Source organism: Misgurnus anguillicaudatus, chromosome 5, assembly GCF_027580225.2.
Source record: "Misgurnus anguillicaudatus chromosome 5, ASM2758022v2, whole genome shotgun sequence".
NCBI classification, from domain to species: Eukaryota; Metazoa; Chordata; class Actinopteri; order Cypriniformes; family Cobitidae; genus Misgurnus; species Misgurnus anguillicaudatus.
This window is the reverse complement of record NC_073341.2, coordinates 14,344,534-14,359,863: the sequence shown is the minus strand read 5'-3', so window position 1 is coordinate 14,359,863 and position 15,330 is coordinate 14,344,534. Positions and strand designations below refer to the sequence as shown.

The following is a 15,330-nucleotide window of genomic DNA, read 5'->3' as shown; positions in this document are numbered from 1 at the left end:
ATTTAAACCGAGCATGTGTGGACGGGATTTTTTTTTAGGGAAAACTCCGGTTATAAATATACCCGTGTCCGTGTGGACTAGGCCTAAGGGTATCCCGTCATGCATCATGTTCAGGATGTAAATCATGAGACTTTTGCCCAAACCTCGCGAGATGTTGTGGAAACTTTTAATTGTAAGTTAATAAATGGATTTTACATATTTTGGTAGTGAAACGGAAAGTGTTTTAAAGAAAAACTTAAAATATATATTTCAAGTAGCCTAAATAAAAAAATGAATACGTTTTGGTGCAAATTTCTGCAACTCCCTCAATTGACATTTTTACACTTGCTAAGTGTCCCATTGGGTAAATAATTTTTACATGCACGCTTGGAATCTTCACGCCCACTAGAACACTTGGGCAAAACAGAGAAAATACGTCATGTAAGTAGTCAAGTGGTCAAGTGCAAAGACCGCAAGTGTGGTTATTTGGACGCAACTATAATGTCTTTCTTATACAGTGATCGAACACTTTGCATATTAATTTCCCTTCAGCTATTTATCAATTCAGTTCACATTTACAAAAGTCTGCAAAAACATATTGTGACAAAATGGTCAAGCATTCCGCAATGAACTAATTTCTAAACGTTTTGATTCAACAGAAACCAGTATAATGTATTTTGATGAAAATTACGTGAGCTATTGAAAATGTGGCAAGCAGCAGACAATTGTGCATAATCATTTGCATGATTGTATCAAAGCAAAACAATTTGCTTAAATTGTGTGAACAACTGACATGATTATGTGCAGGTTGAAGGTGTTTTGAAAAATTAATTTCTGATCTGAGAAGCGACTGAGAAAAACTCAATTCTTTATTCATCTTTCAGAAATCACTCCAAACTGATCAGTTTAGCACAATTATCCCAAACATATTACATAATTCGACCTGACATACAGGAGTGGTGGTGCTGGTAAATTACCGTATTTTCCGGACTATAAGTCACACTTTTTTTCATAGTATAAATTAATTTTGACATATATGAACCGAGAGACAACATTACCATCTACAGCTGCGAGAGTCCGCTATATGCTGCTTCTGTATTTATGTAATTCACTGGATTTAGTGATATGGGGTGACGAGCCTGCGAACTTGATGTGCGTTGGCTTGTTGTGTTTATTTGGCCTATTCAGCCTTCCAGGTATATCCTGTACGCTATTGTGTATCGTATAAATAACTGTTTGTATTACGTTAACGTACAGACATCTATTCAGCCTGCTGTTCTGTCTGCTATTGTTTAGTTGAATAACTTGCCTTTCCAGATTAAATGTCTGTTGTTCAACTTGGATTTTGTGAAATAATTTAGTAAAGTAAATGCAACGTATAGTCCAGTGCAACTAATATATGTTTTTTCATCTTCATGACGCATAGTCCGGTAAGGGATTATGGTGTATGAAAAGCAGAATATAAAACATAATCTCCAGTCAACACATTGTTTATTATTTCAACATTGCATGTGACCAAATCCAGCGTTATGAATGTGACATTTGCTGTCAAAACTTAACATACAAATTCTCAGTGAATGCATTTATTGTCAATATATTTAATCTGTTTGTATTTTCCTAAACCCCTTATGATCAAACATCAGAAAAATATCAGTCAATACTCATCCTACTCATAGAAACATGCATGCGCTATGCATGTGACAAAAAGGGTAACACGTTTTTGGGAGACAACATACTTTTGTGAATTAAAATGCACAAACCAAAAGCAATAAATGGAGAAGGGATGGCTCTTCATAAAACATTTCACGAGTTTGCATTAACATGTAATCAATAGGGAATGAGATAAAGCATATTTGGCATGCTGTCCGAGCTTTGAACTTTAGCCCGAACCCAAAGTACCCCCCTTCCCTTTTTACTGGGATAGATGTACTAGCTGAGAGTGAGGTGATGGGGTGGAGAAAAGATGCTGAAGGACAGCTATTTATAGACACCTGATTGGTTGGATTACATGACCATGCTCCTCCTGAATTTAGTTAAATAAACTTAATTTCAAATTTGTTTTCATTTTTGTATGAGGAAAATACAATGTTATAGACATGAGTATTCTGAAATTTGCACATACTTAACTATTGTAAATAATACATAAAACATTAAAATAGACCTTGTATGGATATTTACACCACCAAATATAGACATCTGAGTTATCAGTATAGTTAAAAACTTTACATTTCATGATAATGTTAACATTTGCATGGAATTGCCCATGTTATATACATTTGTACATCATTACATCTCAAAATAGACTTTCTTTTGTCCGCTTCTTTCTCACACTTTATTCAAATCATCTTCACAATCTTCTGAAACTGTGTGATGACATCCAAAACAAACATCTAAGCTCAGTTTCCATTCAAACCAGCACTACCTCCATAATCCATGTAGAGATCAGAGACATAATGGTCAACCTTTATGCATAATCCAACCCCGTTCTCTGTATATAACCAGCACGGACACATGCTACAGTAGATGTAGCGTTGTTTGTTACCATCTGCAACATAATGAATGTGAAAGATGAGCAGGACTAAAGGTAACAGATCGAGTGATCTGATTGCCTCTGCATTCACCGTGGCCTTTGTAATAACTCGTCTTGACTTTCTCGCTGTCAGAGAACCACGCTAGCGGTGGCGCAATTGTTGGCCGGTATCCCAATCCCAATTCGTCGATGACAAGTAAACATCTTCCGCAGCTCCGCCCTGAACCGGTCGTGCAGCCACGCGTACAAAAAAGGATTACAGCACGAGGAACTCATCCCACACCAGTGACATAACAGTTGAATCAACAAAAAATAACGCTTGTCGATCAGGTCGATATCGATATCCCGAAGAACGTTAAAAACGCTTATCGGCATCCAGCAGATGGCGAACGCGGCAACCACCAATGACACCAGCCGAAACGTCTTTCGCTTACGTGCCCGCTGGGCTTCGGCTTGGCTCTGGGTTCGATGACCCGGCACCACGCAATTGCGAAGTTTCACGGTAATGCACAGGTAAGAAATGCAGAGGGCGGAGAGGGGAAGAACGTAAGTGATGAAAAGCGTGCTGTACGCGTATGCCAGTCGCTCTCTCTCCTGACCCATCCAGAACTCCTCGCAGATGGTGAAGCCTTCGTCTTTGAACTCAACGTGGTAAGTGTGGGCCACGGCCGGAGCAACCAGACCACACGACAGAATCCAGATCCCAGACAGAAGATAGGTGCAGGCCAGAACTGAGATGCGCTTCTTAAGAGGATGAACTGTAGCGTAGTATCTATGATCGAAAGACAGGTTACATCAGTTTACTCAAATCTAAGTAATGTAAGTTTATCCTTTAATGTTGTATTTTGGTTTGGCCTTTGATCTATCTATAATTGTTAATGACATTTATCATCCACTTCAGACATTTGGAGAACTTGAGAAACAACCACTCGGCAAATGCATTGACAGAAGATGGGATTGCTATTCGCATGGGGCTGCATGATCTGCTTTCAGGTGCATTTGATAAATGAATAAAACATGCTGTAATCTCTACCGACTCCAAATGGATCTAAAAAAACGATCTATAAACGCTAATTGTCTTGTTTTCTTAAATATAAGTCGAACCCCGTTGGAAGCCTTGAGATGTTCTGCATGAAAAGATGCAGTTTTAATGCGTTATGCGCGCTGTCACATGCTCGCTCTTCAATAGACACGTTTCTCGCTTGCTCTCCAAGTAATATTACAGACAGCATTCATTCAAGTATTACAGGCACAGTGAATTAACCAACAGAGCAGTTATACTGTACAGGTGACAGTCAATGCTTTACAGAAAAACCTTCACCATCTGAATTCAGGTAAAAGGTTTCCTAATGTACCCGTTACACTGCAAACCACAAATTTAACATGCAATACCATCATTCATCGAGATGTGAGTTTGAAGGTTACAGGCTCTATACAGGCAAAAAGTTAGAAAGAGAAGATGCATTAGGCACCTACGATTGACCTTTTCAGGAGCATTAGAGAAAAAATTGCTTCTTTTTTTAGATTTTCACATTTGGGAGCATTTTACAGCTATGTTGTCTGTATGGTTAAGGGTCACTGACAAATCAAGCTTGAAAAACTTATTTACATTTTTTTTAAATAGATCTAATGGATATTTGACTCATAATATGTTTTGACAAGTTGTATTTATTAGGCATTTTGTTGCATTTAAAGGCGGGGTGCATGATCTCTGAAAGCCAATGTTGATATTTGAAATCACCTAAACAAACACGCCCCTACCCCAATAGAATCTGAACCTTCTTTTGATAGACCCGCCCCACACATACGCAACCAGGCAACAATTTTAGTTAGAAGACATGCTCCATTACAATTGTGTTTTGGTACTCTTTTACTCAATTTTTTTCAAAAATCATGCACCCCGCTAGCCTGGGTGCAAGTCGATCTTAGCCCCGCCCACAACATTTTGAAAACGGGAAGATCGGTCTGGGGTGTTTCCGTTGAGGAGCTTCTATGCGAGACCCAAAGCTGGTCGACCAATCAAATTGTCAGGGTGGGCTTTATACGATGATGGACAGATGATCAACAGTAACGTAATCAACCACGTCACCAAAGAGCGCGTGTTGAATCTGTTTACAACGAAATGGCTGCCGCTGTAGAATTCAAATGTGTGGATTCTGACATTGAGTCTGTTCTAAGAAATTCGGCAAACGTTTCATTTATCAGCTAGCTCCGATGGTCGTTATGAAGATGGGACATGAAAACCCTATTGTCATTGTTGTTTCTCCTTTGGTCGCACTTATGGAGGACCAAGTTAAAGAAGCAACTGAAATGGGTATCACGGCGATGCAACTCGGCGTGCACGACGAGATGGATATAATTAGTGGTCGTTGCCAGCGTCTTTTCGGAAGCCCGGAATCGTGGCTGCTGAATAAGTGGAGGAACATACTAGGCTCCAATATTTTTTGAAGCCAACATAATGGGTATCGTCGTGGATGAAGTTCACCTAACGTACAAATGGTAAGAGATAGTCTTACTGTATGACTTAGTAAATACTTATAAATGAAATGATGTAAACATAGTAGGTGTTGATGTACGTTCGCTAACTCAGACTTAGTATAATCACAATGTTAGTGTCATTGTAGCGAAATAACTAGCAGGTCGGTCAGGTTGCTAAAGACGCCATTTCAACATACGTAACACACCGCGTTGCTCTGATTGGTCGTAGGTCTATCTAATTGAGTGCAGAGGCATTTTTCGGTTGAGACACGCCCCATAATCATAGCCCAATGGAGCGGTATCAGACTCAAATTCTGACAAGAATTGAGTATGACAACGTCAGGCTAGCACCCCGCCTTTCAATGCATTTTTTCACAGAATTTTTCATTGCCCTACCCAAAAATGTCACCCATTTCTTTTAATGTACACCCTTATTGCTCTTTTACAAGCAAGTCTGCTCAAATTACTGTTCCATGGACTGACATTTGATTTTATTAATAAAAATGTATAGCTTGATGTCACTAAGGAGCTATTTCCAAATTGCAAAAAATCAACTAGGGCTAGCGGGAGAGGATTTTACATGTTATTGAATAAATTGATCATAAAGAAAACAAAATTTTAAAATTCAATCTGATGTTTATTATGTACTTATGCAATAAAAAGTGCGTTTACATTGTAACTAAATTTACTTTCATATTTTTTAACAAAAATGAATCTTTTGTATTCCATAGGAAAACGGAGACACGTGATGTGTAAAAGATGACAGAATTTTCATTCTTGTGTAAACTATTCCTCTAAGGCAGTGGTGTCAAACTCAATTCCTGGAGGGCCGGTGTCCCTGCAGAGTTTGGATCCAGCCCTAATCAAAAACACCTGATGCATTTAATCAAGGTCTTCAGGATTACTAGAAACTTCCAAACAGGTGTGTTGGAGTTGGTTGGAGCTAAACTGTGTAGGACACCGGCCCTCCAGGAACTGAGTTTGACACCCCTGCTCTAAGGATACCACAATCATAAACAGTTGTATGGTGTAATAGATTTGGCTATGTGAATGTGAAATTTAAAACAGTACAAATGTCACCGTTTAATTAAACTTTGATTATTTTAAAACTGAGGCGCCATTTGGTTTACACCAGTCTTTAATCAGTAGATTTTAAAATGTCTTAAAACATAAGATGAGACAAGCAGCATTAGACATTTATAGACAGTAGGCGGTGGTATGTGGTCTTGACACCTGCATTCCATTAAAAATACAAGAACATCAACATCATCTGTTCAGCTCTTTCAATATGAACCTGAGATTAACATAACAGATGAGCAATACAGAAAACACACAAATGAAAAATGGTCAAAATAAAAACGATCTGAGAGGTAAAAAGGTGGGAGTGGAGAGTATAACATTCATATTTAATGTCTTGATCCAGTTACACAATATACACAATGCATAACTCACCTGTCCACCCCGATTGCAGTTAGTGTGAATACGGAAACATACACCGTCACCGGCTGAATGAGGAACACCAGGTAGCACATGAATCTTCCGAACACCCATCCTCGAGGATTAAAAGCGTACGCCAGCGTAAACGGCACGCAGGTGGCACACATCAGCATGTCAGAAAAAGCCAGGTTACCGATGAAGAAGTTGGTGACGTTGTGCATCTTTTTGGTATGGCAGATGACGTATAGCAACAGGTAGTTACCGAAAACTCCAACCAGGAGCACGAGAGCATAGCAGGGAATGATGAGAGGTTTAAAGGACTGAAGAAGCTCCACTCCGACAAACTGTGGGTTGCGCTTCGTTGTGTTCTTCGACTGTAGCACTACTTCAAAGATTTGACTCATGCTGGAATTTTCCATAGTAGCATTATCCATGCAACAAGAGGAGATGGGAGATCTCAACAAGTCACCGCTGCTATCCATCTTTCCTACCTAGAACATAAAGGGTGGGGGAGTTGTGGGATTTAAAGAAGGAAAAAGAATTAGGACTAGTGTTAGGACTAGCTTATGGATATTCTCAACTTGGTGTAAGATCAATTGTTACAGGATCAACATATTTTCGTGTCCAAACCTTAGACTTAATTCTGTCATATGGACTCGATATTAATATCTTGGACTATTGCCTCGTTTCATACACAGAATGCTTCCAGATAAGATCTCTCTTTCTACATTACGTTACCGACTAGGCAGAACAATCATATCTACTACTAAAGAAAGCTTTATCAGCAATCTTTCAGACCTGTCTCAACTGCATCATCTATCAAACAGCAATGAAATCTTGATGCTGTAACCTTTATCCAGTACATTAGAAACTGTTAAAGAGGATTAAAGAAAAAAGACAGCACCATGGTATGATCATCACACCTCAGCCCTTAAAAAGGTAGCTAGAAAAATGGAGCGTAGATGGAGGACTACAAACCTACCGGAAAGGCGTGAATGTGATGCATGGAAAGAAAGTGTTCATCATTACAGACAGGCACTAAAAATCACCAAATCTACTTATCTCAGCAAACTTATCGAAGAAAATCATAATAATCCTTGATTGCATATTAATTTAGTTGCAAAAGTGACAAGAAACAAAGCATCAACAAAAACAGCTACTAAACTGTACCACGGTAGCAATGATTTTAAGAATTTCTTCAAAAACAAAATCAAGCTAATTAGAGAAAATATCAAAGCTATACAATCAGCCACCATTATATCCAATAGTACACCAAACTACAGACTGCCATACAAACAATTTGAGCTCTTAAAAGTAATAAATCATCCACATTGTCACTGTATATATTAGATCCTGTTCCACAAAACTATTGAAAGAGGTTTTTTCCTGCAGTGCCAGAACCAGTGCTCAATATCATCAACTAGTCACTAGAACTGATTCAAACCAGCACACCCCAAAAGATGCCAATGGGGTAAGCAAAAATCTTTTTTCTTAAACTCTTTTAGAAAAACTAAAAATTTTAGAAAAACATGCTTACCTCATTGCCAGATTTTTTGCGTGTTTTATGCACACATTCACTTTTTGGTCTATAAAGTAAACTAGACTTATATACTTAGGTCATTTTGCTCATCAAGAAAATGCATCTTGATTTAAGAATTTTTAGAAATCTGTACTAAAACAATACAAAAAAATTAAGTAAGAAAGTCATTTTTTGCTGTGCAGTTATTAGGCGCCTCATTTAATAAAAAAAAACAAATCTTGACATGGGAGAGTTAAAGGTGGAAAAGAGGATGTTTGTTTAATACATTTTTGCAATATTACCTGAAACTGTCTTTACTAAATGATAAAAGACTATTTATTAGGCGCACTGAAAGTAATAAAATTAATATATGTCATCTGTGCATAAGGTAGGGCCTTATAAACATCAGCCAATCGTTGATGCAATCATCGCAATCGTCATTGGCCCTCTGGCTTGTCAATCACTGTCATTACGTTTCTTGCGAGAGACGTGCGCGCTCCAGTAACGTTACACGAGTGACGCATGCGCATAGCGCATGAAACTCCGTCTTAAGTTTCGGTTTGTTTTCATTTTCGCTCCTGCTTTCCTCCTCGAATCTGCACCGTGGACGAGAAGAAACCCGAAGGAGGACGCAAAAGAAAGAGTTTTTAAGTCGCTGAGAAGAGGAGAAAATTGTCAGAAGAATGTTATCTAACCAGAGTCGTTATTGGAGAAACATTTCAAAACTGGAGAGCAATGAAGGAACAGAGAGGTGTCAGACGCGCAGGTCGCAAAAATTCTCTTCGACAGGTAACAGTGATTATTCTTTCTTTGTGGAATAATTATTGTTGTACTGTTATTCAGGTATATCGACGTTGTTCTTGTACTGTAGTTGTAAGTGACCAGTCTGCTACACGCTAGTTGAAATGGGAGTAGCTTCGACTGATCTAACTTTACATCTTATGTGTTTATTATCATATCTTTTCACATAATGAATCCACTGATGCGACACAGCATATGCCAGTGGTAAACAAACACTCGTGTTCAAATACTCGTGCACGAGTTATGGAAGGCGTTTCCTAGATATGAGCTGTGAAGGAGGGAGGCTGTTCTTGCGCATGCGTTTATTTAAAAAACTCAGTAACGGTCTTTGGATTCTCAGTCGGCGGAAACATCCTCTTTTGCGCCTTTAACTAATTTTAGACAAATTTCAAATTTCCTTTTTATCTAAAATATTGGACAAACTAGTGGCTAGCCAATTGCACATTTTTGTGCAAAATACTAGGTATGAAAAATTCAGATCAGGGGTCTCATTTAATAAGTGTGTACGCTCAAAATGGCGCTGGAAACGTGTGTACGTAAGGTTGTGATCTATAAAAAAACAAACTTAATGAGAGAATGGGCTTGTAAGGTGGGATCTGAGGATGAATCATGTATGCACACTTGCAGGACATCTGTGATTTACAGTTAGGTCCATAAATATTTGGAAAAGGCACATTTTGGGCTCTATCTTACACCTGGCGCAATGCAGCGCAATGCGCGACGCAAGTGTCTTTTGCTAGTTTCCACCATGCGCAATTTTAATTTTCATGTTTAGCGCTGCGTTGTTTAAATAGCAAATGCATTTGCACCCCCTTTTGCGCCCATGGGCGTTCTGGTCTGAAAACGAGGTGTGTTCAGGTGCATTGTTGGCGTGTTGCTATTTTGAGGCAACTAAAATAGACTACGCCATTGACAAACAAAAACCTGCTCTTAAGTCTAAAGTCAATAGCGCAATATGTTTTTTTGTTATTTAAAGAGCGCAGTAGTAATATGCGCCTATAAACGGGACGACAACGCGGGTTTGCTTATCACACACATGAATGCGCAGCAGCACAAAACGCTTTTAAATATGAAAGATTAAAGGATTGAATGTAAAAGATTATTATTGAGTCTCTTGGACATAAATAAGGACTAATTATGAGACGTTAGAAGGCACAAAGAGCTGCTTCACCTGTAGCCTGGTAAGTAAATAAATGCTTTGCTTTAAACAAATGCATCTGTTTTTAAATGTTTTTTTAATGCTACCTCACAGATTTATTGTATATGATGACTCTGTACCTGTGGATATGGTGAGATAAGAAACATTTTTAAGTAATGCTTTAAAAACCTGACGCTGTCCAAGTGCTGAAACGTGCGGATAGCCGTTTGTAATTTCTTTATCTCGTTTGTTACAAATAAAGTATTTTTAGAGTACAAACCTTATCTTACATACTTGTAAATTATTTTTTGATGATATTGGATAGCCATACATTTAAAGCAATTAAAAGCCTGCTTTTTACTTCCATGATTAAAAGAAAACGGGTTTTAAAGGTTTTAATGAAAAAATAACAATTTCACAAGTGAAACACAACACAATTATTTAACATTAATCTTAAACTGAGGATCTTCTTCCTCCGCTTAGTTTTTCAGTTTACAAAGTCCGTCATCTAAATATGTATTAGACATAGCGCCAGTGCAACTGGCTTTTAAAGGGGATGAGAGCTGAGACTCTCATTGGTTTATTGCACGTTACGCCCAAAATACTCCCATTATTAATCATTAAAAAATTGTACCAACCCTTTTTGACCACGTGCTCGGCGCACAAACCATTTTTCCCCGTCGTTAAATTAGCAAAAGTGGATTCGGACACGCCCATTTAGACGTTGCGCTGTGCGCTTTAGACAATGCGCTTAGATCGTTAAAATAGGGCTCTTTGTGTTATTTTAGCTGTTTACCAAAATGTAAATTTACATTTACATTAATTGTCTGAAGGATTTAGAAATTACAGCCCTTTAAATGGTAGCTCCCCCTTTTAAAAGGGGTCACAAGTAATGGGAAAGTTAACTTTAAAGCTGTTTTATTCACAGGTATTGTCCATTTGTTAAATCATTTCCTCATGAATGACAGATGTTTAAGGTCTAGAGTTGATTTTTAAGTGTGGCATTTGCATTTGGAAGCTGTGGCTGTGAACCCAAATCATGTGGCTCAGAGAGATCTCCATGCAAGTGATACAGACCATATTAAAGTTTTAAAAACACAACAAATTCATCAGAGAGATAGCAGGAACATTAAGAGTGGCCACATCAACAATTCGGTACATTCTGACTAAAAAAATAACACACTGGTGAGCTCAGCAACATAAAAATCCTGTACAGATAACAGTGGTGGATGATCGCATTATCCTGTCCATGATAAAGGCAAACCCCTTTACAACATCCAGAGAAGTAAAAAATGAATCTGGATCTTCTGTTACATCACCAAAAAACACCAGCGACCCAGTGCCTAAGGAAACAATGCAACGAAATGCAATCCTACTTCCTGAAGACTATTTTACTGAAGATGTTGTCTGCTGATATCATGAGTTGTTCTTGGCCTTCTCCATCATTTTTATTCTCATTAGTCTTATACAGGTTCATATTAGTTTTATCTCTCCAAATAAAGCTTTTATAGAGCTTGTCTAACTTTTTTAGGAGTCTAATCTCCCCTTCCAATTCTTGAGGCTTTTGTATCTTGTGGTGAACCCTCTGTATTTCTCCTTGTAATATCTTCTCTTTATTGTTTTGATTGACAATGACATCTTTACCTCCTGTAGAGTCATCTTCATTTGTCTGGACATTGTAAAGAGGTTTTTCTTCATCATGGAGAGGACAATGTGATCATCCACCACTCTTATCCTAAATAGACATACAGGATTTGTATGTTGCTGAGCTAACCAGTGTGTTATTTTTTTAGTCAGGATGTACTAAGTTCTTGATGTGACCACTCTTAGGGTGTTTTCACATATAGTTCATTTCAAAAGAACCAAACCCAGTTCACTTAAAGAAAAGGAACTAGCCGAATGTGACCTCCGTCCTTTTGGTGTTCACAATAAAATGTACTCAAAAGAGGACCCAGTTCTTTTTTTGGTCCTCTTCAGAACTGAAGTGATCTCAGACCCTTTCTTGTTCACATCACAACTTTATAAAAACTCAGATCCCAGCTTTTTGTGCAGCAGTTGATTTTAATACAATGTCCAAACAACACGCAAAGCGTACCAGGACCTCATTGATTTCACATATCAAAAAGAAATCGAACCACAAAGGAACCCAAAGGCGAACCGTACTCAGACCACCTCCTGATGTGGTCTGAGTTCGGTTCACTTTTGGGTCCCTTTAGGGGGGTCTGAGATCACTTGGTTTGTTCACACATACACCCTGAACTGCTCTGAGAGCGTTTGGAGGGCTCAAACGAACTAGGTGTGAAAACACCCTTAATGTTCCTGCTAACTCTCTGGTAGATTTGTTATGTTTTTGAAACCTTAATATGGTCTGTATGCATGGAGATGTCCCTGAACCGCATGATTTGGGTTCACACCTATAGCTTCCAAATGCAAATGCCACACTTAAAATCAACTCCAGACCTTTAACATCTGTCATTAATGAAAAAAATGATTTAACAAATAGACAATACTTGTCTATAAAACAGCTTTGAAGTCAACTGTCCCATTACTTTTGACCCGTTTAAAAAGGGGGAGCTACAATTTAAACGTCTGTAATTCCTAAATCATTCAGCCAATTTGGATGTGAATACCCTAGTGAAGCTGAGAGATTATTGGCACTGTAAGCCAATAATCATTATATGACTGTAACTGGAATACATTTTGGCAAACAGCTAAAATAACACAAAATGTGCCTCTGTCCAAATATTTATAGACCTAACTGTAGGGAACATTGCTTTGTTTTTTAAGTCTCAATATTTTTGGCAAATTCCATTTTTGGCTTTTGTGCATACATAGACTTTTAGTAAGGATCCTACGCAGATGAAAACTGGCCCTCCCTGCTAAGCCTGGTTTTCTCACAGGTTTATTTCTGTCTCCCCAAAGGATTGTTTCCCATCTTGTCCGGTGTCGCTCTTTTGGCTTGCTTAATGCTTAAGTTAGGACTTTCTTTAGTACCTTGTGTTAATACTAGTAAATAGTTTGGAATTGAAGTATTACTTATTGAATTGTTCTATTAACAAAATCTGTGAGGTGCCCGCCAAAGCACATTCTATTAATAGTCTCAACTGTATTATTTATTCATTACATATTTTTTATATTAGCTTGGCTTGGTTTACGTATGTTAAAATTTTAAACAATACTAAAACATATAAACAAGTCAAATAAAATAAAATAAACAAGTAAAACAAAAAAGTTTTAAGTAGACTATATCAAAAAGTAGCCCTTCAGATGGTTTTATCCATTGTGGTAGCCCTTGCTCATAAAAAGGTTGGAGACCCCTGCCCTAGACTATGTGCATAATATAGTTTAGAATTGAGTACTAACTCCATTTAACTTTAAATAGTCCATTCTATAAAACTGCCATGCTTTTTTATTTTTTACTTTCTGTTTTTCTATTTTATGTACAGCTGCCTTGGAACAATGCATAGTTGTAAAAAGCGCTATATATCTAATAAAAACAGTATGTTTTAGGAACAGAAATATTTTGGTTACTTTATAAGGTCATCAACATCCGATGTAGGTTTTGGAAAAGGGCAGTGATGATGAACCTATGCTAAATTTAATTTTTAACAATACATAGCAGAATAGACATGTCAACTGAAAGTGCATTATACTCTTAAAAGCAAAAATTTTGGGGTCGGGTATATATGAAGTTTCTCCAAAAATACACTTTTTGGCTTTGATAACCCAAACTGTGGGTAAAGCAATTTTCTTGTTAAGCTTTCTCTTGGCTGACAAGACTAGACATCAGCTTATTTCACCTCATTCATCCATTTGCTTTTCTTGCACACTGCACCTTTTCAATAGAAGACATGCGGTCTGTTTTTGTTCTCTTCTTGCACCCCTTCTCACTAAAGTCCCTGACTGTTGGCAATTTCTGTTGCTTCATTGTCTGACCAAACCTCATATGCTCCATTAACATTTCAACATGACATTTAGGGTAATGCTGCACAATTAGATCAACTCAATGGAGATAAATGTCTGGTTTGATTGGAGCTTGATCTCTAAATCCTTAACTTGATCTTCAAAATCTGTTTGGCTGCAGTGAGCCTGGATCTCAAAATCAAGTCAGTCTGGTATACACAAATAGACAAAAGAAAATGTGAGGGCGTTAAAAAACCGGTGGCAAACAAAATTACACTTCTAAAAATAAAGGTGCTACATGAACCATTTTGACTGAATGGTTCCATAAAGCACATTTAAAGGCGGGGTGCAGGATTTTTGAAAAACACTGGAAAATAGAGTCAAGCAGAGTATCAAAACATAATTGTAGCCAATCAGCAGTAAGGGGCGTGTCTACTAACCGACATTGTTGCCTGGGTTGCATATGTGTGGGGCGTGTCTATAAAAAGAAGGTCCATATTTTAATCTAACTCTGGGTTCACACCAGCCGCGTTTGAGGCGTCAAAAACGCATCTACCACGTCTAGTTTGCCCCTTGAACAATTTGAATGCATTCGCGCTCTAGACGCGCAGAAAAAGCAAGCATTTAACGCGAGTCAGAGGCGAAATCCACTTCTTGTGGGAGGCGCATGTGCGGTTGTGTGATCATGCATTCAAGAGAGAGTAACCAGTTTGTATTTGGTCACCTTACTATAGGGGGAAAATAGTTAAACAAATGGCGGGAATGCCTGGGGTCGATAAACGTCACGTGACTCAAAAGTGAAATGTGTATTTACAACTTACCAGGTTGCCCAATATCCTCACTGACACTCTTCCAAGCAAGGTCCTTTTTATTCCTGTCTCTATAGAAATAAGAACTTGTGTTGTATAGCTCCAGGTGACTGCTCACGGACAATATCAAGCGTTCCTCCATGTTGAATGAGTTACTCTGGGCGGGGCCGCCGCCAAAGCAGCCAGCAGGCTCCTGATTGGTTAACACGGTGCAAAAATCCACCAAAGTTCACATTTTTTAACTCGGGAATCAGCCTCAAATGTGCGTCAAACGCAAAATGCACTAAAAGCACTATTTGCGCATACTGCGCCAGACGCTCAATTCGTGGGATTCGCGTGAACTAGATGCGCGAATGAGGCAGAATCGCGTCTACAGCGGCGTGCTAAACGCCTCATTCGCGCTGGAGGACTTCTAGACGTGCATCAACGTGTTTTCACATTGACTTAACATTAAAAAGATGTCGCGCTTGACACCTCTACTGGGGCTGGTGTGAACGCAGCATAAGGTAGGTGCGTGTTTGTTTAGGTGATTTCAAATGTCAACACTGGCTTTCAGAGATTATGCACCCCACCTTCAATATCCAAAAGTCTTTCTGTTTCACAGAAGGTTCTTTGTAGTGGAACAATATTTGTACAGACTATAAAATGGTTCTTCTATATGGCATCTTTGTAGCACCTTAATTTTTAAAAGTGTACTATTTTCTACTAAAAACACTGGTGCGGTTGCTTTACAATA

The 15,330-nt window shown here is 38.4% G+C and overlaps 1 protein-coding gene across 3 annotated transcripts in view; it reads right to left on the bottom strand.

The window, feature by feature from the left end:
- Positions 1 to 1,453: 1,453 nt before the first annotated feature.
- Positions 1,454 to 15,330, bottom strand: part of prlhr2a (prolactin releasing hormone receptor 2a) — a 199,547-nt gene continuing 185,670 nt past the window's right edge. For all 3 annotated transcript variants that reach the window (XM_073867598.1, XM_073867600.1, XM_073867599.1), the window contains 2 exons: positions 6,440 to 6,915; positions 1,454 to 3,281 (listed from right to left, as the gene is read on the bottom strand). In XM_073867598.1, coding sequence (XP_073723699.1) covers positions 2,639 to 3,281; positions 6,440 to 6,906 — 1,110 coding nt within the window. In that variant the 5' untranslated portion in view covers positions 6,907 to 6,915 and the 3' untranslated portion in view covers positions 1,454 to 2,638. The remainder of the gene's footprint in view (positions 3,282 to 6,439; positions 6,916 to 15,330) is intronic.